This window comes from Haliaeetus leucocephalus, unplaced genomic scaffold, assembly GCF_000737465.1.
Source record: "Haliaeetus leucocephalus isolate CR32 unplaced genomic scaffold, Haliaeetus_leucocephalus-4.0 Scaffold953, whole genome shotgun sequence".
Taxonomy (NCBI): domain Eukaryota; kingdom Metazoa; phylum Chordata; class Aves; order Accipitriformes; family Accipitridae; genus Haliaeetus; species Haliaeetus leucocephalus.
This window is the reverse complement of record NW_010973389.1, coordinates 740,212-765,648: the sequence shown is the minus strand read 5'-3', so window position 1 is coordinate 765,648 and position 25,437 is coordinate 740,212. Positions and strand designations below refer to the sequence as shown.

Genomic DNA, 25,437 nt, shown 5'->3' with positions numbered 1-25,437 from the left:
ATTTAGTATACTTTTTCTGAACTCTCAGATTGTGTAACTAATATAAGGATTGTATTAACATTGATATGATAGACATTCTTTGACAAATGGTCTGCTTAAAATATTTTAGAAACTATTAGGAGAGTAACAGAGAGAAAAAAATAGAAAATATCATTAAGTCTGTAGTTCACCTGCATCTGGAATATTGTATGACATTTCAGTTTTCCCTCTCAAAAGGTGTTCATGTTCCTTATGTCCCATTTTTCTACTGGAAGGAGGTTGCAGATTGGCAACAAAGATGACCTTGGTATGGTCTCTTTACAAAGAATAACTGAATAGCCTAGGACTCATCAGTTTTGCAAAAGAGATGGCTGAGGAGGAATATGAGAGAGCGCTCTAATATGGTGGACGTTGTGGAAGAGGATGGATAGGGATCAGAGGTTCACTGTTTCTTCTGATAGAAGAACTGGAAGATATCAAATAGAACTAGCAGATGGAAAAGCAAATTAAAGGAATTATTCTTCATCCAATGTATAGGTATGGCCTGGAACTCCTTGTCATTAGTAGTTACCAGATCTGGTAGTGTGATAGAGGCAAGGCTGCTGCAACTCCATGCCCCCAGGTCCAGCCAGCCATGAGGCTGAGTGTGCATTTCCAATAGATGTAGAAGCGCACACACACACACAGAGTGTGCACACAGCCACACAGACCAACACAGACAGAAAACACAGCACTCTTATAAACACAGACAGCACTAGCAGCCTGATCCCGCTCCCCTCTCTGTCTGATCAGGATGAAAGCCTGTTAGTAGTGTGGATCCATCCAGTAGTTGGCCATTGGATTGCACCAGTTACTGGCACCTGGACCTAGAAGCCTCCGAGACCCAGAGCCCCATTCCAGTTGTTGGTACTTAGACCTACACACACACACATGCACTCCCCTTATCCCTCTGTTTTTTCATGCTTGTTCCCTAAACTGCCTTGATCCTTCATTTTCCTTGTCTTTGGTTTGTCCCCTACACATCCCATGAGAAATCTTGTGCAATCCCAAGATGTTCTTTTCCTGTATCCTATAATAAGCCCCATATCCCTGTAAGCGGTAACCCCACAGTCTGTAAGGTGATCCAGAGAGCTGCTCATGTTAACTGATCTTGATGGGTTTCACCCCTGGACAGCTCTGTTGGCTCTGATTAGGTTATTGGGCTTCAGCTGATTGTCACTGTTCCTCTGTGCTCCTTTGTGTTTGTGGAGATGAGCCTTTAATCGCATAACCTAATACTTGCCACACGGTGTTAAGGCTCCTAAAAGTTTCTATGGCTTGCAGGAGAGGCTGGCTAGGGTGGTGAAAGAAAAATGTGTTGATTATTATAAGCTAGATGGGCCTTTCGTCTAACCCAGCACAACTGTTTCTATGTATATACTCAGGTTCTTATGCAGAACTGAAACAAACAGAAGCTGGGTTTAAGTGGTGGTGGTAAGTGCTCTTGTGTGCAATGTGATCAAAATGAATTCCTTCATCTAAAAACTCCAACCACCCATCTTTATTCATCTATAAGTCACAATCTACTAAACACTTGCTTTGTATTATCTTTATTACAAACCGTGTATGTTGACATCAGATAATTGTGATAGTAAAATTACCTTATTTCCTGAGAGAATACTGATTTTTCGTATAATATCTAGCCATTAAAATCTGTGCATTTGGTCCCATGACCTATAAGTACGTTTTATGTTGGCTGTTACAGTATAATTTCACACAGTTATTGACCTTTGTCCACTTTTCAATGAATATTTAACAGTAGATGTTGCAATTTTTTTGTTTGTAATGAGTACTCCTTGTTACTAAAGAAGGTGACAAATAAATGACAGCTATCAGAATAATTGAATATAGATTTTGGGTATATTATTGCTGCTTCTCTGTATTTGTTGTCTTGTCATTCAAAGTCCTGTTTGCAAACTTGTTAGTGTGGTTGTATTTTAAAAATGTTTTAGTTTCATGTGACAGGATTTTTCAAAGGACTTTTGTGTGAAGAAAAACTGATTACAGGTTTTTTGTCATCCCTTGCAGATGAAAAAGTTACTTCATGGTCCATTAGATACTGTTCCCTAACTCCAGTTATGATCTCTTAATGTTTTGAGATCTGAACTGCTGAACTCTGTCTAGCCAAACAGCTATTATGTGATGTCTTTTTCCTACAAGGTTTTCTGAAAGTTTCTTTTCAATACCCTTTTTTGACTCTGCAGTGCCTTTCATATAAATCTTTTCAAACTGCACGTTTGTCTGTAATCTACTTTGTTATAATTAATTTTGTGAGGACAGTATTTAATCTGGGGAACAAATTCCAGCGTACCTTTCTGTAGGATAAGGCCAGAAACAAAAGGGGTTTCCAAATTCTGCGCAAATCAAGAAATGCCATACTTGGAACTGACATTCAATTCGTGCCTACTTTTGAGACATACAGATGTGAGTTACCTTTATTGCTTCCTGATGTGCCTGGAATTGCCCCTCTTCTTGTGCCTGTACTTCAGCCTTAACAGGACAGGGTTTCTTGCTACTGCCTTTGTGCCCAGACCTGGTCAAGAGAAACATCTTTCTCTTGAATCTCCTGTGACTTCCACCATTTGGCATTTTTAGGCTATAGCACAGGACCTGGCCGCTCAAAAAATGTTGTGGTGTCTGCTTTATATAGAAACATCTTTGGAAAGGGAAGTATTAATATCGTCACTCTTTGTATAATACAGAGCACAAGCTTAAGAGGGCAGTGTTCAAGGGGGGTTTTTTTGGTGTGGTTTTTTTTTTTTCCCTACTAAGCAGCATTGCAATATATTTCATACCTACCTGTATCCATCAGAATATTGTCTGGTTTTTTTGTCGGTGTACCCTTCAGCTTCTTTTGAAACCCTTTTGATAGGAATAGTTCATTCAGAAGAGAATTAGTCGATAACATAGTGTTTAAAGTACTTGTCTGATGGAAGGAGGCATGGAATCTTGCCTGCTCTAAAGACGAGTTTCCTGGTCATTGCCGTGAGCCCTTGGACTGCAGCATCTTGCTGATTGTGAAAAGGGAACTTTGATGTTTTAAAAAAGTCTGACTTACATTCCTAAAACCTTTTGTTTGTAGGGGGAGAGCTTTAGGCTGTATCCCCTCGAACAGCTGGATTAATCTCTGCAGCCTTCAGCGTAAAGGAAGATTTTGAGCTGCTTAGTGCCTGTTGGCCAGGAACCTGGCCATGATCTGCTGGCTATGTTATTTGTATGTTGAATAAGCTGAGTTTATATTGCTTTATGTTTAGCTTACTAGCTGTTTTGGGTTTCTCTATAGTGTTTTATTTGTTTGAAGTGCTAAGCTCTTAATTTTGTCACCTGACCTTCTTCTTCCCCAAGAAGAATTAGGACACCTGAATGAAGTGTTGGAGTATCTTTTTGATCCTAGCTCTAAATCTCTACTTTACTAGTCTGGAGTCTGAGCAAATCAACTGAAGGGAGGTCCTGTCTCGCTCATAAAGCAATTGTTTTTGGCTGCTTAACCCTTGATCTTAACAACTTTATTGCCATGTTTAACCAAAATTTAGGGCAACAAGGTGTTATATATCTGATAATCCAACTTTGCAATACTTTTGGCAACTATTTTATGTGAGTAGTCTGGCTTGTTGGGTTGTCATGACTCAATTATTCAGAAAATTTGATGGAGTGAAATTAATGACAATTGAAAGGGATAAAATTACTTCAAAAGGTTATTCTAGAGTGTTGTGTAGATTAAATGAGGTCCCACAAGGAGATTTAAGTATTGTAGGACCTGATCTTAATATATAGTAAGTGGATTGTGACAGAAACTTGCCAACTAAAACAAGAATAAAGAAAAAGGAGAAAAAGGATATGGCTTTAAATTATACGCTGAAAATTCTTCAATTCTTCTCAATGTGTCTTGGAATTCATTGCAAGTTTACGGGATTTTTACATTTATTTTTTTAACAAAATGAAATCTAACATATGGTGACTACTTGAATTATAATTGGTAGTCCTTCAAAATAGCAATGATGATCCTAATAAATCTTATAATTTTGTTCAAGCCTGATGTTAGTTATAAAACATTATAAGAGCTTATTTTGTTGGCTATATTTAAGGCTGAAAAAAAAATCATTTTTGTTCCTCCTTTTAGGGGCACAAGAAGTTCTCATTGATCCAGGTACATTATTTTCATGCATGTTTCCAAAGTCTTTTCTTTTATTACTTGCATATGTTCTGCATTTGTACAGATAGTTACTGCTACTTGCCAAAACTAGTACTGATTCCTGATGCTTCAGGTTTTGGCTATAAATCTTCAGGAAGCAAAGAGACTGAAGGGTAACTGGCACAAAATAAATTATTTAGTTCTATGATTGTTTCCCTGTAAATTCTAATCAAGATTGTTTCTTCTCATGAGTAGTGAAGATTTTTAATTTTTTGTTTTAAATTGACAAACCTGAATGGTCACATGTAGTCTTGTAGTGTTAAGTGACTCTTTCAGTCATCACTTATAAAGATTTTGCACTTAACTTCCATAAAAACCCTAAGGTGTTAATCTACAGATGTGCTTGGTATGATTCTTTAAGGTTGATAAACATATAAAAAAGCTCCTTTAGCATTTGAGCATGTAAAATAACGTATTTCTGAGTATGTAGAGTAGAAAGTATCTTTCACAGTAGTTTTTAACTGTCTATTGAGAGTTAGGTCCAGCTCTGAAACATGAAGATTTCTTTGCCATCTTAGTAGAGAAACCTGTTGGAGAAATAAATTACAGTATAACCCTACAGATTAAGTAACAAGTAAAATGGTATAGAGCCTTGCCAAACCTTTGATGTATGTTTTCAATTTTATTGTGTTAACTCTGCAATAAAATTAAATTCTAGAAATAAAATTTTCATGTTCTTTGTAATACCCCAGATTTCCTTGGCTTCTGTTTCAGATTTGTATCCCTTATGTATGTAAAGACTCTTTCTGTCTCTCGCCTTCTTTCTGATCTAAGAAAAGCAATTTCTTACTGTTTTGTCTGAGCCTCAGGTAATTTTTTTTTTAACGTGGAAGGCTCAGATTTGGTGGCCTTTGTTACAATGTTACACTTGGTTTTCTGTGATTAGACATAGGGAAGAGAAGTATTTGTTTTAAATAATTGGAGAAGGTAACTGTTCTAATAGTTTATAAAAAATGCATTTTTTTTCCTTAGGTGTGCTTTACAAGTACAATTTTTAAGTAGAATAATTCAAAGATTAAAATTGCATATTCAGACGTGGCCATAATCTAATTTTAGCAACCTAATACTTTATTCAGTCTAAATATTCAGACAAGTGTAAAAGATTATGAATATATTTGTTTTTTTAGTAAATGCAAGAGTATTTCCTGTTTGCTGGTTTATGATGGAATCAATTTTTCACTTGTACTCTTTAAAATAGCGTAGTAAAACAGAACTATTGTTTTCTAGGTAGGGCAAGTATTCTTTGTGTATGCTTTGGTCAAACCTATAGTATATCCTAGTTTTCTTCTTAGATATTTAGCATTTAGCACGTGCTCATTTCTTACCCTGTTCTGTTCTAGGTGCACTGACTTCAAATGGTATAAATGCAGATACCAGTGCTGAGATAGGACGTGCCAAGAACTGCCTTAGTCCTGAAGACATCATAGATAAATATAAAGAAGCCATTTCTTACTATGGCAAGGTAATCCTACTTATTTTTAAGAAACTTCACTGAAATTCTTGTGAATAATGAGCTACTGTGGTTTTGGTTTCAGAGGATCTTCTAAAGCATGTGCAATAAAATTGGTAAAACGTACGATAATGGAGAAATAGGAATAATTTATACTACTGAACTAAGTGCTCAGTTTAGAGTCTGGAAATTTGGTATTTGGAGCATGTGGAGAGGTACAGGCTCCTGGAGGAAATGTGAAGGACAAACATTCTTAAAAGAGGGTGTAGAAAAATTAAACAGTTTTCAGCTCTACTGGAGCATTTTTTTTAGATTTTTTTTTTTTTGTGCAAATGCTCAGAGCATAAGATAGTAAGGTAGCTTGATGTTTGTATTCATAATATGAAGAGAAAAAAATTATTTCATACTATGGCAATAGCGGCTCAGTATCCACATCAACATTAAAGGTAAGTTTAATTGTATTGCAGTGTAGTTATTTATGCTTTAATCACTTTTTAATTTCAGGTCTCTCTCTTGTTTGCTATTGAAAGTATCTTTAGACTAAGCTATGTAAATATGATGTGGCATTTCCATGTCTGTGTTGAAGGGAGACTCTCCAAATGAAACAAGATAAATTGAGTGCATGAATTAATTTATGATCAGGAACAATGAAAGGTGGGAGTTTTGGGGATAGTTTCAGATAAATTTGAATCCATCAGTATAACAATAAATCTCAAGTATGCATTCAGCTTTTTATGTTACCTTAAGGGTAAGTTGCTCATCTAGAAAGAGTATGATTTCTTTAGAAGTATAAGATTACTGGACTTTGTTGGACTTAGGGGCAGGATATTTATATTTTGATAATAATAGACATTATGTTGTCAGGAAGTAATAACTATTCTTCACTGCAGCTTCACTTGGAAATAACAAAAAGCTTTGTCTTAGGACTGATCTATACTGTTCAGGACAAACATAGTTAGCTTTTGTCTGTACCTACAGATAGAGTAACTCCTAGCTCTAATGCTGAGGAAGCAGCACTTCCTGCATATTTTTGTTATCACTGTGCTTAAGAAACTTTTGTAGCATCTTCAAAAATGGATTTAATCTCCAATGATTTGTTTTTGTTGATATAAATGCACAAAAGAGGAATATGTAACTGCTTTGGTGAAGTAACTTGCATTTCGTTCTGAGCTTTATTTCTCCCATTAGATCTCAAACATGATAAATACCTGAACAGAGTTTAACTTCAGCAGGAGATAGGCCAACTCAAATATCCAATAACAGTGTTGTTTGAGGAAATAACTACATCAGATTGTTTGTTTAGAAAATTGCCTGTGTTTGTTGTCTGAGCTCAAACAGATCAATACACATCTACATTGTCTCCTGCCTTTCTTAAGCAAGCTAAATAACTGAAACAGTCATTTACAGAAAATGTTTTGTAAATAGATACTAGAAAACTCAGAATGGTTTGTAATTCATCATCAGTGATAGTTCTAACTAAAGAGAAAATCGATGTAGGAAAACTAAAGTTCTGTTGCTACAGCTTCCTGTGCTATATAGCATATTTTGTAATAAGTAGAAAAGGCAAAATTAATTCTTCATTTATCATGATAGAACAGTTTAAGTGTTGATGAATTACTGTAAAACAGACCTTCTTGCTTACATACCTGTTACACTGTGAAGGTAGAATTTATTTCTTTGCTGCAGACACACTACCCACACCCATCATATATATGAGGTTATCCAAAATTATACTAATATTCCCACCTTTTCTCCTCGTCTGAACTCTCAGACTGAAGCTGTGCTGTGTCTCAGAATGAGAAAACTGAGTGAAGAGGCTGAAAACCATTGTTTTGCATAATAACATTTTAGATAACACCTTAATTTTCACTTAGGCATATGTTGTAATTTCAGTATAGTCACTAGCATTAAGGAATTGCTGGGTTTGGGAGATGTGACAGCTGATTTTATGTGTTGAGCAAAAATACTTATAAAATCTAACAGGTGCAATACTTCAATATTACTTTAATTTTCTCCCTCTTCAAGTACAAGAATGCTGGTGTGATTGAACTGGAAGCCTGTGTGAAGGCAGTGAGAGTCCTGGCAATACAGAAAAGGAGCATGGAAGCCTCTGAGTTTCTTCAGAATGCAGTTTATATCAACCTTCGCCAGGTCAGTGCGGAAAGTCCAGTTATTTTTCTCTTCTCATTTGAGAGATTATACTGAAGTGTGAAAGTACTTAGATTCAGGAGACTCCAGTTTATTTTCTGTATCACTACTTTCCTTCTCACTAGGACTTGACTTCTGAGGATTTTCACATCCATGAGTCTGGTTTAAAAGGTATTCAGGGCTCATCTAAAAACACGAGGACTTAGTCTGAGATTAAAGACTATTGGTTATTCTCCCTTGTGAAGGAAAAAAATCCCATTGTTGTTCTGTTGTGACAATGTACAAGGGAAAAATAGTTGCTTGGGACAGCTCTGTAATAGATTTTTTTTTTTTTTTCCCCTTGATTGTACCTTGTTCAATGAAACTGTGAGCAAATCAGGAATGGCCTGTTGCAAAGTGAGCTTAAGAGTCTGACTAGTGTTGTTAATTGAATTTTTGTTTTGTAGTGTGAAGTTTTAGTTAGGCCAAATCAGAAGGGAATTCAGAGGAGAAAATCAGTATTTGGAACTTTGAGAAAAATGCTCAGTACCAGCACAGAACAAGACTAACACTTTAAAAGTGTCTCAGGCTTGGTGTCACTGGTTACAGAGAGACTGCTGTGGTTGAAAGAATTCACAAAAAGCTGTTAGGTTTCTTACCATTTTTCCTTTTTGCTCATTACATCTTGGTAAGACTAGCAGTTTAAGTCCACACCATTGAGTTTATTAAGCCCAGATGGGGACAGCAAATTTATGAGGGAGGTAGAATACTTTCATTTGCAGAGAATCCTTTTTGTGGAGTAAATTTTCTAACCCAACATAAATGAGAAATTAATTAATTGATAAGCTATCCTAACAATCATAAATTTTGTTGCAGAGTACCTTAACTGCCATAATCCTTGCAATGCTAAGGGCCTTGCCTTTAATTTTGTAGTCTGTCTTATGCTGGCAGCTCTGTAGCCTCTCACGTAAGCTGCTGTGGCAGTATTTTTCCCTTGTTGTTCTTGCACTGTTATTCTTGTGGCCTGCAAACTCCAATAGTGTTGTTATGTTGTTTTTCTAATGGAAGCAATTACTGTCATTGTGAGAATCACCTGTTCTTCTCCCTGACACCACCAATGTTGAAACTTTCACTTTACATCAGAGGAAAAAAATAAGACTTAGTGAATGGCAAAGTATGAAGTCATTTAAATAGCTGATAAGTATTACCGAATAATACCCAAGTAGAAGGCTTGGCAGCTAGTCAGCATGCAACACGTGCCCTGATTAAAGCTTCCCCCAGCCAGCTCTAATAATGTCCCAGATAGAAACAACTAAGAGTTTGAGTGGGTCCTGATGAAATGCATCTAGTGAAAAAGCATGGTGAGAAGGCATCATCATTTTTGTCATCTGCTGCGTTGGAGAGAACCAGAGAAGCGTGTTCTGGAGGCCCCACTGCTTTTCTTCTGGTCTCTTTCTCTCTGCTTTGTTTTTCCCCTAAAGAACCTTTGAACTTGATGTATGCCATCAGCTATTGACCCCACAAATAAATCTTTGTGCATGTAAAGCATGCCTCAGTATGCATTGTCATGCTATTTAAAATATACTTATAAAGCCAGATCTCCCACTGTCTGGAAAACCTTGAGATAAAAATCAGATATATTTACATATTTTTGTTGTAGCTCAGTCAGAATTTAGGGAGTTAATGCAGATATCATCTAGCAACCCTCAGCAAAGTGTTTGACACTGTTTCCCACAGCCTTCTGCTGAACGAACTGGCACGATACAGACTGGATGGGTGGCCGGCAAGATGGGCAGGAAATTGGCTAACAGGCCGCACTCAGAGGGTGGTGATCCAAGGTTTTTACTCTGGCTGGCAGCCTGTCGCAAGTGGGGTTCCTCAGGGATCGATACTGGGCCTCACGCTGTTCAACATCTTCAAAAACGATCTGGATGATGGGATTGATGATGACACCAGACTGGGTGGTGAGGTGGACATATCAGAAGGGAGAACCGTTTTACAGAAAGACCTGGACAGGCTGGAAGAGTGGGCTAGCAAGAACTGTATGAGGTTTAACAAGGACGAGTGCAAAGGCCTGCACCTAGGACAACATAACCAAAGAGCCCAGTACAGGCTAGGATCTTTATATGGCTGGGGAGCAACTTTGTTGAAAGGGACCTGGGGGTCCTGGTAGACAACCAGCTGAACAGGAGTCAGCAATGCACTGCTGCAGCAGCGAAGGCAAATTGGATCCTGGGCTGCATCCGCAGGGGCATTGCTAGCTGAGATAAGAGATGTGACCATCCCACTCTACTCAGCCCTTGTCAGGCAGCACCTGGAGTATTGTGTCCAGTTCTGGTCCCCACAGTTCAAGAAAGACACAGACAGACTGGAGAGGATCCAAAGGAGTTCCGCAAAGATGATCAAAGTGCTGGAGAACCTGCCTGATGAGGAAGGAAAGGCTGAAGGAGTTAGGTCTCTTCTCCCTGGAGAAGAGAAGGCTCAGGGGGGATCTCATCACAGTATTCCAGTATTTAAAGGGCAGCTACAAAGAGGACGGAGGCTCTTTGGTCACAAGGAGCCACATGAAGAAGACAAAGGGCAATGGGTACAAGTTGCACTGGGAGAGGCTTCATCGCAATATAAGAAAAAAATTTTTTACAATGAGAGCAATCATTCACTGGAATAACCTCCCTAGGGACATGGTGGAGTCTGCATTGCTGGAGGTTTTCAAGATGATACTGGCCAGGGTGCTAGATAATCTCACCTAGACTCCCTTTCTCACAAAAGGGTCCCTTCCAGCCTTGGCTGTTCTACGATGAGTCTGTATCACTGAGTGTAAGTCTACCATTTGCACAATATGAGAGATCCAACTAGATGATGATGGTACTCAGTAGATGTGTTCTAGAAAAAAAGAAATGTTAAATTGGATATTAAGGAGCATGATCATTTTTCTTCTCTAGTGATATTGGTGTTAATTGATTTTTAAAATTAAAAAAAAAAATCATATTAATAGTTTGGGTTGGGTCTTTTCCACTGAATATTCTGCTGTACCTTGTATACCTAATGATCACTTGTTCATTTCTTGATGTCAGCTAAATCTGCTGTTATCATTATGCCACTGTAGAAGTTCAGTATGTGGTTGCTTTAAAAAAACCCAACAAATCAACACCTTGACCATATTGATTATTTGGGCATTGAGGCCCACTGCTGAGCTGTGAACCATTCTTCACCTTTATTGATTTCAATCAAGGATGACATTCATCTAGCTTGTAACTGCACGTCTACTATTTTGTCATTTGCTTGGGTGGAAGTGTTTCTAGAAGCATTATTATGAGAAATAGCAGTAAGATAATCTTTCCAGTGTTGGGGAATGTATTTTCCATAAAGAGGGGTATGGCTGGGAATTATATTTACAGCTTTTCAAGATTTACTGTATATAGCATGGAAGCAGATAATAGTTATAATTTAGACTAAATCAAAGGAGGAGTCATCCTGTGATAAGTTAAGAAAACAAACTGTAGGACAGTGTTTTTGTCTTGCAGGTAGAGAGAACATCAGCACAACCAATATTTGACAGTAGAAAAAACACCTAACAGGATAAAGTGTATGCCTCTGATAAACAGGAAAACTAGTTTCTTTCCATATATTTGGTCTCCTACCCAGGGTAGTAATGTTACGTAATTGGTGTTTTCTGATTATAGGAGAGCTGCAGGGTGATAAGACTTATCTTTGCATCCAGTTATGAGGGATAAATTGTAACATCTAGTTACAAAGAAAGTGAGATTACAGAATTTTAATATAGTAAGAAATAATTAAAAAACAAATAAAAAGCTACCCTCTTGAAACAAGCCTGTGAAAAAACTGGCTCAGTTGCTTGGATAGTGAACTACAGCCTTTACAGGTGCAATTGCTAACTTGGTTTGTTATAACAGTTAAATGAAAATTAACCAAATGGAAAAGATGCTGTGCTTCAGGGGTTGGCTCTTTTGCAGCCGCTTTAAGCTTTTATAAATTTGTAAAGTCAGGAAAGATGTTTGTGAATGCTACAGTAACAGCCTGCAGAATGCCTGCTGCAGTCTTCCCAGAATTAATTACTTGAACTATCTGTGTGGTTTGTTTTTTCTTCTTCTTCTTCTTCTCTCTCTTTTTTTTGTTTTTTTGTTTTTTCTTTTAAATCCCTGGGTGGTAACACATAACTATTTGTGCTGAGGGAAAATGCAATTTTGCTGTCTTTGTGGAGATGAAAAAACAGTTTCCTGCAACTGCAGAAAATATTTGAGTAACTTTGTGGACAACCATTAAGCAACAAGTTAGGTAGCAGTGTTAAAAACTTACTCAGATATGATAAAAATAAAACTTTCTGAGAATCTGTTGCCTCTTTGATAGTTGTTCCAGTTATTAGTGAGCATTGCTGTCTATGTAAATAGCATGACCTTGTCTTTTCTCATCTTGAAAACTTAAGTCTCCATAGGTGTGTGAACATCGACAGTATTATGTATTTGAGGAATAGCTTTTGATAGTATTTTTTTTAAGTTTTTCTAACTTTAGTACATGATCATGCAGTCATGCCCTTTTCAACTCTGCTGCCATATTTTTTTATTGTGCTAACATTTTTAAAATGACATAAATGGAAAAAAGAGGAAAAAAAAAAGGTGGAGCAGCTTCTTTTTTGTTAGAGTAGGTAATCTTAATCTGACACCTCATGTTCTTTCTGAATGATAGCTTTTGGGGATTCTGATAAACTGGTTTAAAATTGTTCTGTATTTTCTTTTTGTCCCTCTATCTGTCTGTGTCTCTTTATATCCTGAAGTACTAAGATTCGAACTATCAGTTAAGGTCATGGTGCCTTCTGAATACTCTAGGCTTCTTTGAGGTCTCTTATATCTATATGTCCAAAATTAGAAATGACTATTGAAAACAGACTATTTTTTTGTTATCATATTAGTATTTAAGTGACTAAAAGATGTTTTGAAGCTTAATTTATAAGAGCTAATTATTTCTGTAAAAGTTAACTGGTGTGGCTAGCATCTTTTGACTTCCCAAGGCTTTAAGTATCTGAAGTTAAATGCAGAGAATCCACTGATTGATTCTTTCAGTTTTGAAGAATGAGTTGCAGAAATGCTGTTACTGTCCTTTAGTGTTATTTTTGTATGAAGCTTGTCACTTTAAACGCCTTTGCAAAACGTGTTAACAGCTTTAATTTAAGATATAGTGCTTTTGGTTGTGCATGCCAGATATTGTGCACTAGGTGTCACCATTGGTCCACTTTCAGAACTCAACAGTGCTTGTTACTGGGATGTAGCCTTGAACTAGTTGGTAGTTTCCAGAGTTTCTGCGGCAGCTTCTTCTTGGCTGTCTGATTTCAAAGCAAGATTGTCATTCAAAGCAGAGGGGAAAGAATGGTTACTTGGGACTTGTGCCAATATATTGATAAACTAAAGCACATGTTGGTAGTCACTCATCAAGTTTGTTTCAACTTTAAGCCTAACAGGGCTTAATTTTTCACTAAATCCTTCCTCACTAGTTGGCAGTCTGCATATGTATAGTATCATAGAATGAAAATTTTGTGGTTTACAAGATCAGAGACATATAAAAGTTGAGACAGTAGTTTCTTTGCTTTCATAGTCTGAGATTTCAAGACTAATAATTGGATTTAATCTTAAAGGGATGAAAATGCTTAAGTTGGTAAATCAATACATTTTGGAAGTGGTATGTTTTTGCATTCTTATTATGCACATAAAAACATCTTGTTAAATAATTTCCATAAAATGTGGAGCTGTTTAGCTGTTGTTGACTGTTTTGACTGTTTACTTGTTAGTACTACTGACAAATAAAGTTGCTAAAGAACTCTATCTTTTCTGCTTTCGTTAGCTGTTGAACTTGAAGCAAGCTTAAGTTTTCTTGGCAGTAGAAGCTGTCATGACTGGCTAGTTGCAAAATTACTGGCCTTCTGTAGTGTTGGAGATAGGTCTACTACATTTGTTTTCCTCTTGTGTGGTTTTTTTTTTTTTTAACTCGGATGTATGCTTTAAAATTTTGATTAAAAACTATCCTTTTCTCTTTTCCCTTTAAATTTCAGCTTTCAGAAGAAGAAAAAATCCAGCGTTACAGCATTCTTTCTGAGCTGTATGAACGTATTGGTTTTCACCGAAAGTCTGCTTTTTTCAAGCGTATAGCAGCAATGCAGTGTGCTGCACCTAGCATCCCAGAACCTGGGTGGAGGGCCTGCTACAAATTGCTTTTGGAAACTCTCCCTGGCTATAGCTTATCATTGGATCCTAAAGATTTCAGCAAAGGTAAGTGTCTCTGGGAAATTATGGATTAGCATAGTAGGTCACTCAACTAGCTTTCTATAATTTCCTTGAGAGATTTCAAATTAAACCAGAATAATTTGCCTGTCTGAAACTAATTGTGGCAAATAGAGCAGTTCTTTAACACTGTACCTTCACTGTTTCTTAGTGTTGCTTTCAATAATTTCAAATTTCTATGAGCCACTGCTGATTGTGGTGTTGTATTCCTCTGCAGCAAATAATTATGTTCTATTTACGAGAGCTTCATTTCTACTCTTTTCTAAAAATGTCTTTGTTTTTGATTATACGCTTCTCAGTACAAAAAAGGTCATATTTTATTTCGAGTATTTTTTCAATTAAAGTGCTTTCAATTTGTGTATCAGAAAATGTATTTCTTTTGGTATTTGTTGCTGTTTGATCTTACAATGAAAGAATGAAAGATTCTTTTACATGTTTTTGTACATAGACACTCATACATCCATAAAATGTAATTATATCTGCATCTGTAGTGTCAAATATGTCGCATTTTTCCATAAATTAGATTAGAATGATGTTATCTGTAAGAGTAGCATTTGGTTAAGACATTTCAATGGTTTTTAGATGCTATATATTGTTTGAATTACTATTTTATTGCATCTATTAAAAACCAAAGGAAAAATAGTTCATAAGAACACATGCCAATTCTTGTAGCTGTTAAATACTGTGTTCACTTTCTGCAAGTTATGTGCTGCTTGCTGCCCTTCTTTAGGTAAGCTATTTTTCAACAATTTTATCAATGTTATCTAAAGCTGTATATAAAGTAATAATTTTAAAAGTTGTCTTGATTTTAGTATACTATGCTGCATTTTTCCTCTAAAGGAAGAGACAGCTAATATTCTTTTTGAGTAAACCTTTCCATGTTGCCCAAAAACTTGCATTCTTTTGTATACTAGCATTTTTGGGGACCATTCACTAAATGTTGTAGCTGCAGGAGAGGAGCAGCAAGCAATGGGCCGAGCATGTATTGTTGGAAAGGAGGTGGAGTTCACCAGTATGAAAAGTCTGAACTGGTTTAGATATGAATGAACAGCAGCTGGAATATTATTCTCTGTTTTGTGAGAGTACGTTGACTACTGTTAGCATTCCAGTTTGATGTTGTCTTGTAAGTTCAATTGTAAGCGTAGTTGTTTCTGTACATGCTAGGTCACTTAGCCATTGAAATAATGGAGCTATCTTATCAGTTCAGTCAAGGGAGAATATGGAAAAACTCATCTGTCTAGCCACTAGGTGATATTTTCCAACCTCCCTTAGCTCCATTGACTAAACAGGCATGTAGATGACCCACTGTACATGTGGATGGTTAGTTTTGTTTGTTTTTTTTTTTTAAACTGGTGTGGTTTTAGCAGTCACTGAAAGAAATGGTGTGTGGGAGGAGGTAGAAAATGCCAAGTGGACTAGACAGAAAGGCACTAAGAGTCTAGGAAGAGGGAACGTGCTGGAAAAAATATGCTGTGGCCTATGATAGAAAAGGAGAGGACTGGGATGGGACTGTGTTGGGAGAAGAGGTTGTAGAAGTTCTGCAAGAAGTGACGATTAAAAAAACCCCAAAAGTGACATGATTGGTGTTTATCTTTCATTTTTACCTTATCTTTATGTTGCACTGAAGTGATTTGTCAGATTTTATTCCTAAAATAGCTGTTTCAGAGACATATGGGAAGATCACTGTAAACTGTAAGAGCTACTTGATAAGAACGACCTTTCACACATGAAAAATAATGAGACTCTTGTGTGCAAAATATAAAGTCTCAAGGTTTGGTTGCAGTAAATATTTCAAGAAAAGTTTGCTGAATGCTGAAGGGTAATATTGGAAGGAAGGCTGTTTAGAAGCTTATGAAGTAGTGCACAGTTTGGAATATCTGTTATTTAAGAAGTATTGCTCTTTCTTACTACTAAGAGCAGGTTAAGTTTCATGAAATGTACTGCATATTATGCTTTTGAAAGAAAAGTTACATTGTGATGATCTATTTATTGTTACCATAGTTATGTTGCAAATACAAAATAATTTATAGTCTGAAACTTAGTTTTTAAAGACTGAAAATCAGGAAATGTGCTTCATGTCCTGTAGTTTTATTGCTTTTTACTGACTTTTAATGGCCAGGAAAGCATTCAGAGAAAATATCTTTTGCTTGATCTTTAAAGAGAGCTAAGAAGTACTTGATTTGGATAAAAATGAAGTTTCTGTATGAAATCTCATGTGCACTTCTTGTTCAGAGAATTTAAAAACCATAAAACTTTAAAGGTTTTCTGTATCATTTTGTTTTTACTTCATGGGAAGTGTAAACTTCTTTTTCTGAATTCTGATGATAAATTTATTAGTTGATAGACAAGCATATAAAACAAAAATTGCTTTCACATTTAAATATTCATGCAAACTCAAAAATCCTAATTTTTCTTTTGTTTTGAGTACAAGATTGGATTTTGTAATTATTAGTTCCATTGGGTGATTTTTATAAGTGTCATTAATTTACTGCTTAGTATATAAAGAAAACCAAAACGAATTGGTTTGTGATGACTTCCAGCTTTAAAAAGTATTGAATGACTGCTTACTTTATAGGAACTCATAGAGGATGGGCTGCAGTACAGATGCGTTTGCTTCATGAACTTGTATATGCTTCCAGAAGAATGGGCAATCCTGCTCTGTGTGTCAGGCATCTGTCTTTCCTTCTCCAGACCATGCTGGATTTTCTTTCTGATCAAGGTATGATTTTTAAAAGAAAGAGATATTTGCACTTTCTTACAGTCAAATAATGTGACTGTTTTGAAGTATACTTAATTTGAGAAGTACTGGAGAGCACAGAAGTTAGGGAATTCTGTGAATGCATGAGGTAGCTTGTTGATGGTAATCAATCACTTATAGAGTGTTATTAACTTTAAATATTAGTGTTCTGACCTTGATGTGTAGTATCTAATATAAAACTTCCTTTAGTGTTTTCCATCTGAAAATTGACTGCCTCAAGCCTAATGCTGTATTTCCTCTGTAAATATTAAGAATATGATTAGAGGGCTTAATTTGCATGTGGATTAAAAAAAGAAGCATTATTTAAAAATACTAGCAGCTTTTGTAAGTGCTATTAATGAAGAGATTGAGAGGAGCTGAGTTGAAAAGTAAATTCAGAAAAGAAGACTCTATGGTAGTTCAGACTGAATCTACCATGAGTTTTCTGATGAAATATGTTTTCTGATGAAATATGTTTTCTGATGAAACAGTTGTAGTGTGGATACAGAATTCATCTAAGGGAGTAGGCACGATTCTTGTCTCTGTATTTGAGATGATGAACTTGTAGAAACTGAACGTGATGGAATTGAATTAAACAGTGTTTAACTAGGACAGTAGGCTTAAGTTTCTGTGGTTTCTTTAAAAAAAAAAAAAAATTCCACAATAAATTTAAGTGGGATTTATTAAATTTGTCAGTGGATGACAAGGGAATGAAGGTATCTGTGGATGATTTTCAGAAATGCTAATGATGTGTGTGAGGACCCTTTTGCGGGGGAGGGCCACACAGCATTTACAAAATCACCTGGAAAAGGAAAAAGTGACAACTGTTATGTTTGTGTTATGTTTGTATTATATTTGTTAGGAAAAATATTTCAAACAACTTTGTTTATCACCCAGGTTAATGAGATTGAACTAGTGATGAAAGGTTTTAAAAAATGTTTTTGATTCACAGTAAGCTAGGTAGAAAGTGCATTTTTTTTAAAGTTAGTCCCTTGTTTACGATAAAGAGGATGGGAGTAAAATGGTGTAGTGTTTTTTGGTGTTTTTTTTTTTTTTTTTTTTTCCCCTCCTTTAGTTATGGTCAAACGTGTCTCCTTGGTGACTTTGCTGGTGAGCTTTAGGTCTTTGCCTGCCAGTGAATTCCCTCAGTTTAGTGGATCAAATCAGTAGTGGATGAAAGAGAGGAACTGAAAGGAACTAATAAACTGGAATAAATTATCTTTCTGTCTGTAGACCTTATTTGCTCTCAAAAGGTCCTTGGATCTTCCAGGACTTTTAATGAAGCTTCTTTGATTTATGTACGGAAAGATTGGCTGAAGACAAGGTTTTAAACTCTTCTACTGTGCATGTCCACATTTAATGAGAAGCAACTTCTGTGCTTCTTGTCTTCAGACATTGTATGTCTGAGTAGAGCTTCCAGTTTCATAAGACCTATGATAACTGATATTTACTGTCTTTGAAAAATCAAACTAAATGTTCTCCAATGTGTTTGCAATGTAGCTGAATGTTTTTCTCCTCCTCTCCTGAAGACATCCAAAATAGAACTTGCTGTAGTGTTTGAAGTCTTTTATTGGTAGCTTGTTGCTCAGACACGGTTAGTGGTGTTCCAAACTAGCTAGAGTGTGGATGACAGTGCCAGAAATGTATTTCTGGCTTGTAATTTTTTGGTAAGTTTTCTGAGATTGGTATCATGTGATGTTGTGCAAAGGTCCATTTAGCATTGGAAAAAATAAACCGACAAAACCCCTTCAACCTTGGATTGTAGGTAAAGGACGAAAGCAAGATGATTTGAATGCATAGGATTATGCTACTTACTATTTTAAATCTGTGAACTGTTCCCCTTAGATTAGGAACTTTTAAGTGTTGTAATTAGTAACTCTGATAATCACATGACTGAAACTTCCAGGTTTTCTTAACCAATTAAAGGTTTAATTAGTAATACAGTAATTTTCACTTTATCTGAAGTAATACAGCAGCACTGGAGTTCAAGAATGTTAAGTTTTTCTTTTTTTTTCTGTGTTGCATAGAAAGTTTTTCCATTAATGTGTTTTTTTCTTAAATCAAATAAACTTCATATTTTTAAAGCTTGTAATTGATAATATATGTTAAATCCTACAACTGCATTTGAAATTCAGGTAGTTTGCAGAGCATCTTTAAAAACAGAATAAATAGAAGTGAAAACTCTTAAGCGGAAAGAAAGTTACCAGCTAAACATTTGGCACTGGAACTTGATCTCCTAACCCTTTTTGTCTCAGGATTAGCTGCTTCTAGGCACAGAAAAGGAATATTCTCTCGTTCTAGTTTGTTAATCTAATTCTGTTCATCTACTAGTTCAGTTGAAGTTGAGATACTCAGACTTCAGAAAACAGGAAAAAAATTGATCACTTCAAGTAGAAGTTCAGAAGATGAGATGTAGTAGTTACAATGAAAGATCTATTAATTAGAAGCACTTGCTTTTATTTGTGGTACCCAAATGCATAGTCAAAACTAGCTGGTGTTTACAACAAAGTTTTCTTATATTTTAATTGAATGACACTTGATAATTATTTTAAAATACAGCTTTTGTATATGTTTACTTGAATTACAATTTCCAACCATGCAGCCTGGCAAATCTGAATAAAAAGTGTCATCAAGTAAATGGGAGATGTCAGTCACTATTTTAACAACATGGAAGCGAAGAGTCTGATTTAAAATTAAGCTATTTAGTTACATAAATATGTAAAATGCCATCTTCTGCTTAGCAAAAAGAGGTACCAAATTCTGCATAAAAGCTGTCTAATCTCAAGCCATTATGTTTTAATGTTAACAAGCCCTTGAGAATCACTCTTTCTTTAAATAAGAATTAAAATGTGCAATTGCAAAGTTGCTTGGAATTAAATCTATCTCTTTTGCATAATGCTTTTTGAAATATAACACTGGGTGTACAGCTCATACTGAATTTGATTTGGGTAAGGTCAGATACTTGGAAAAAAACCCAATATTCTATTGTGGGTCTTTATTGATAATACCCATAGTATTTAAAAGGACTGTGATTTGTAATGTGTGCAAGTGATTCTGAGTTAGCTCATCTATTAGGGCCTGTCTAAACACAGAGTTACTGGGAAACAGCTATTATCAAAATGTGACTGTTCACACAGAAACCACTTACAGAGAGCATGTCTGTCACCCCTGCAAGTTCACATTCTTTCAGACATTCAGTAGGTTTCTAACTTTCATGCCTGCTGTTCTGCTTTTGGTGGCAAGGACCTCAGTGCACTGAGGTGACCTTTTCTCATCATTCATGGTATGGGATGAAAGTAGGAATGCTTCATTCCTTTTTTTTTTTTTTTTTGTTTGTGGATGAGTTCAGTTCATTAAAGATCTTTGAAGTTTGTCTATTTTATTACTTGGGAAATAACATACCCTTTTCAGTGCTTTTCAGTATACCTCTGCCATTAAGATCTTCCTGTCCTGTGATTGTTGTTGTGCTTTAGTTCTTTTCAACCTTCTAGTGAGATGACAGGCTTCACATTTGAGATCTCCACTGCTCTGTCTGTTGTGTACTTAATTAATAACACTACTGATTCTATGATGATTCTGCCTTGCATTAAACATGCAGCAGTCATTTTTCATCTGTTGACTAGTGTTCTGGATGTCTTTATTCTGGAGGTGAGTAACAGTAGGTGATAGAGAGAACAATATGTAGAGGTACTTCCTGAAACGTCTTATGGTGCCTTCCTGTCATTCCTGCGCGTGGTTGATTCTTACATCGTTGGATACCACTCTTAGTTCCAGCTGCATCCTCTGTTACTAGACTTTAGGACAGAGGTTGGTTCCCAAGGCAGTTTGGCAGGGTTTTTAGATTGTGGAGGCTAAACTGAAGGTGCACGTTGGCCTTTTGACACCAGTTCTACCCATTGGTCCTGGATAGTCAGCAGGCAAAGGTAACAAGACAAATGCCAATGTCCCATATTTTTTCTTTGCTCCATCATGGTTATTGATTTTGGATACAGCCTACATGATTGAGCTCTCTTGGGACCCTTCAGGTGCATCTCTATCCAACTGGATTGTCAGCGCAGGTACTATTACAGCATTAGCATGGCCTTTGGTGTCTCAAAACGTTTGTTCTCCTGCTCTTATCATTCCCTAGATTAACATGAATATTTTCTTCAGAAACAGAACCACGTTCAGTAACAATCTGAAGAATGACCATGTGGCCTCTCATGTATGTATATGTTTACCTTTCAACACCTGAAAGACAGAATAGTGGATATCATGTAATTACGTCTTTCCGTGATGACCTTTGCCTTTAGTCTTTTCAGCAGCAGCACTGACCAAAAATAAATAGGCTAAGTTCCACGGCCATGACCACAAAATGTCTGGGAGCTTGGCAAATAAAACGCTTGTTGTTCCAGTTTTGCAGATCTGGTTATCAGGGCTTCTTTGCTCACTGAGTATAAGATTTTTAATAATTTTAGCTTGGTTATCTTTCTACTGATGTCATGAAGAAATTTGTTTTAGCCCTAGCAAACTAAAAATTATACCCTGGGCTTCATTACAAATATCCCTTTGATAGAGGCATGCCCTCCCCAGAGTGGATACTCATCACCCTGGCCACAGTCATTGATTCTGCTGAAAAACATGAAATCTTTAGGGAAAGACTTGTTATGACACTTTTCAGCAAGAGGACAGATGAGGTCTTGCATGTGATGAAGGACTTTAAGGGGTTTCCTTGCTGTAGCTGGGTATTTTATCTTCAGAAGCAAACCTTATCAACAGAGTTCATCAGTCTCCTTTAGGAGGGATTTCTGTGTGTGGATTTTGATTTTCACTATGCCTACTTTATATAGCTCCATATAGGCATTGCACAGGAAATACCATTGAGTGCCTGAGATCATTACTTGGTCAGGAGTTGTTTTTATGGTTTATCTCAGATAGGAACTGCATGCCATGGCTACACTTGGTCAGTGGGATGATAAAAACATAGCTCTACCTAAGAAAAAGGTTTTTGTTCCTTTCAGAGGTCCTGAGCTGAATTTTCAGAAATATCCTTAGTTGTCTAAATTTCATTCATGTGATTCTGAACTCCATGGTGGCAGGATTCTATCCCTACTGCAGTACTGGCTATTACTTGGCACTTCAAAATCATATGACACGTTGATCCATGCCATGCAAACCTTAGAGGTTTCTAAGTTTGGCTCCAGGCTGTTTTCTCATGAAAACAATCTCTCATCTTCCAGAAGATGCTTATTCTCAGCCAGTGCTGAGATCATCCTCCCTTGATGAAGAATTCCTGCCAAAATTTATGCTGAATGCTATTTCAGTTCCCCTCATCCTCTAGATCAGTTGTGATGGACTTGTCAGTGTTGGCTGGGCAGACAATTTTGATGCCTTGACTGCTTAGAGTTGTTGGTAGTTGGAGGACCAGGGACTGCATGCCAAAAATCTGAGATTGCTTTCGGAACCTTTTCATCCTCCTTTCAAGACTGCTGTGCTCAGGTGATGGCTGACATATCAACTGCCGGGGTGAGGTCTGTGCTTTTTGCAAAGAAGGGATGAGCTTGATCTAAGGAAAAAAAAAAAATCCCCAAACCTTGTTTATCTTTAGAAATTATGGTTAAGCCTGGGCTGATCGTAATTTGATGATGTCAGACATAGTGTCTGACAACTCTTGAAATATGCTTTTCTATCTCACAGCTTGAAAGAGGAAACTATGCAGTATTTTACAGACATTTTTATTTATAGAACAGATTGCATATGCATTCACTTGGTGCTATTTAAATTTCAAATTGCTATGTAGAAATATAGGAAATAAGAAAGAATATTAAACTGGGCTCGTAAAAATTGACAGCTAGAGCAAAAGCGAATGTATAAATGCCCTTAAGTGTAACCCTTCTGCCAAGTCTAGACTGGCAGCAGTAAAGACCAAACTCAATTTCTGAGGATCTTTACTTAAAACATTGTCTTGAATTTCCACCTAAACACCTGGGAAAGTGAAATCAAGCTGCATGGGCACTTGGTGAGTTATACTTCCCCAAACAGATTTGACTAAATACCATTTCACTGGAGAAAGGAATAAGAATAACCTATAAACCTATAAATAATTGCTGCTACTCTAGAGCATGGAATAATTTAAAACCACCTCTTGTTTTGATGGACTGCTGGAGCAACTTGTTACCATATGTTCACCTAGCCATATCCTGTTCTCTTGTTTATGTCTTGCTATGACATTATCATTTTTTCCCTGTTTAGACTGCTGTAACAAGAGTTCTTGAGAGCTTTAGCTCATTTTTTTTAGTTTGAAATGGTTGGTCGCCATTGCTCCTGTTTGCCGTCCCTTCTGCCTATTGCCATAGTGTTCTTCCTCTTTTTTTTTTTTCCTCCTGTTGTTCATATTTAGGTCACAAGAAACACGATTATAACTATTAGAAATAAAATGTAGGATAAACAAATATGAAGGCCTGATTTTAAAATAAACAAACCACCTTGACAGTAGTATTAAACTTTGAAAGGAGGAGATACATAAAAGTAAAGAAGCTAATGGGAAGAAAGTAAAAGGAGTGGTATGTTTGTTTGCTGGTACCATAGAGACTGCTTAAAGATGTCATAGTAGATTCTCTGTAAGTGTATTCTCCTTCTCCATTAAAACACACATAAATAAAAGAAAAAAGCAAGGGTGGTTAAACAGCAAAATAAATGCAACTGGGGAGAAAAAAAAGTTTACTGTATAAAAGTGGATGTGGTGTCCAAATGTAGAAAGTAGAAAGGAATGTCAATCCTGAGAAATTAAATGGGGGGGGAGAGGCGGGCGGGCGGACGGACGGACGACATAAGCCCAGAAAAGATTTTGAGGCGTAACTTGCTGAACTCATGAAAGCTAATAACTTCTTCAAACATATTAGAAGCAGGAAGCCTGCCAGAACTGAAACATAATTGAGGTATAAAAAGAGACACTCAGGGAAGATTGAGCTGTATCAGAAAATTTTGATCAAGGCTTTCTTTTTAGGAAGGAAGATTCCAAGGCTTGATCCTTGAGAATAAATCTGTGGAATTGTTTCAAAGTGTAATTAAAAATGGTTTATGGTGGGGAGTGATCTGAACTGTAAAATGAGTAGTAATAAATTTCAGGTACCAGATAAGGTTCAAAGATGCTAAAAGAATTTTAAAATTAAATAGTTGAACTACTAACAGTAGGAATTAATGCATTTCTTAAATTGTCTTCATTCTCATTTTAAAATTACAAATGGCAAATGCATCTCTGCATTTTTTAAGAGTTCAGAGAGTGATGGAAGTTCTTCTCACTGAGGTGGGCTTATCTCCAGTGTAGATGTCTGCATCCTAGTCACCCTAATGATCCTGGCCATCCCAGTGATTCTTTTGACAAGATTCATCTCTCCCTTTACACATATATGGCTATCTCAGTACTGACTAGGTGTCTGCACCTGACCCCAGTCATGGACTCTTCTCTTGAAGTAAGGTAGACCGAATTCCGTCCTATGAACCCATCTGGAGTTCAGTAAATCTGTACTGGGTAAATTATAAGAAACCATATTAAATAATAGTAGGTGTATGGATAATTGTGATCTACTGGGAAGGAGTTGGAACATCTTTGAAGCATGACTTCTTTCCAAGGAGTGATGGAGCATTTAAATGAGTGTGATTTAGTTAATACAATGTTCCTGAACTAAAAAAATCCCAAACCTTTTTGGTATGTTGGTTAATTAATTAATGATTAGAAGAGATAGAAAGAAACAGTAAGTGAATGAGATTATGGTGTTGAGGAAAGAGATTATTAGCCATGTGGCTTTTGTTTTTTCAAACAGTTGTAAGCTATTAGGAAACTGGCAAAAATGGCAATATCACAATTTGTTGCTGAGCCAGGGTTATGTAAAAGAGTTTCTAGAGTAGACTTGATTGTGATATTGTTTCTTGAGAGTGGAAAGTAAGAGATCCTGTGTTGGAAACCTTCTCTTAGAAGGTCTGCTTGTGCTGGCTGTCACAAGTAATCCCCTGAAGTGTGTGTAATGTAGGCACCAGCTGCTTTGCTCTACAGCTTCTCTCCTTTTATGCTGCAATACTTGATAATATAGACATAGCCTGTCAGCACTTCACAATGTTTTGTAGTCATAAGGAACGTTATTCCTGAATGCTGTGTTTAAATTAAGACAGCATTTTCCCTAGGATCCTGTATAGGGTGTAAATTAATTTTTGGAAAGGTAGAAGTTATTGATTTCAAGGGCTGAAAAGAATGAAGCTTTAATCAGACTGAGCAGAGAATATAATGCAAATTAAAACTTGATGTAAAATTATGAGTTTAAGTGAGGTTTACTTAACTGGCACTAATGAACTGGTTTTAATGCACTGCATTGTATTTTAGTTGACAAAGTACCTGCAAGTTGTTTTTGCCTAACCAATAAATCTTTCAAAAGGGAGCTAGTTTGGTTGGTCTTATAATATTAAAATTAACTGATTTCAGGATGGAGACTGAAATCTTCAATATAATTACCAGGGAATATTTATAGAAGCATGGTAGGTTCTTAGCCATTAATTGGGAATCTTTTTACAGCTTCAGCATGGTGCCATATCTTATATGTGTACGTATATATAAAAAAGTATATTTGTGTGTGTATATATATAAAAAAAA

At 36.4% G+C, this 25,437-nt stretch overlaps 1 protein-coding gene across 1 annotated transcript in view; it reads left to right on the top strand.

Annotated features, from left to right (window-relative positions):
* TRAPPC9 (trafficking protein particle complex 9) overlaps positions 1-25,437 on the top strand; it is a 517,140-nt gene that overhangs the window by 15,557 nt on the left and 476,146 nt on the right. The window contains exons 4-8 of the mRNA XM_010584242.1: positions 4,139-4,165; positions 5,551-5,672; positions 7,686-7,811; positions 13,849-14,065; positions 16,653-16,796. Of these exons, the coding sequence (XP_010582544.1) occupies positions 4,139-4,165; positions 5,551-5,672; positions 7,686-7,811; positions 13,849-14,065; positions 16,653-16,796 (636 nt within the window). The remainder of the gene's footprint in view (positions 1-4,138; positions 4,166-5,550; positions 5,673-7,685; positions 7,812-13,848; positions 14,066-16,652; positions 16,797-25,437) is intronic.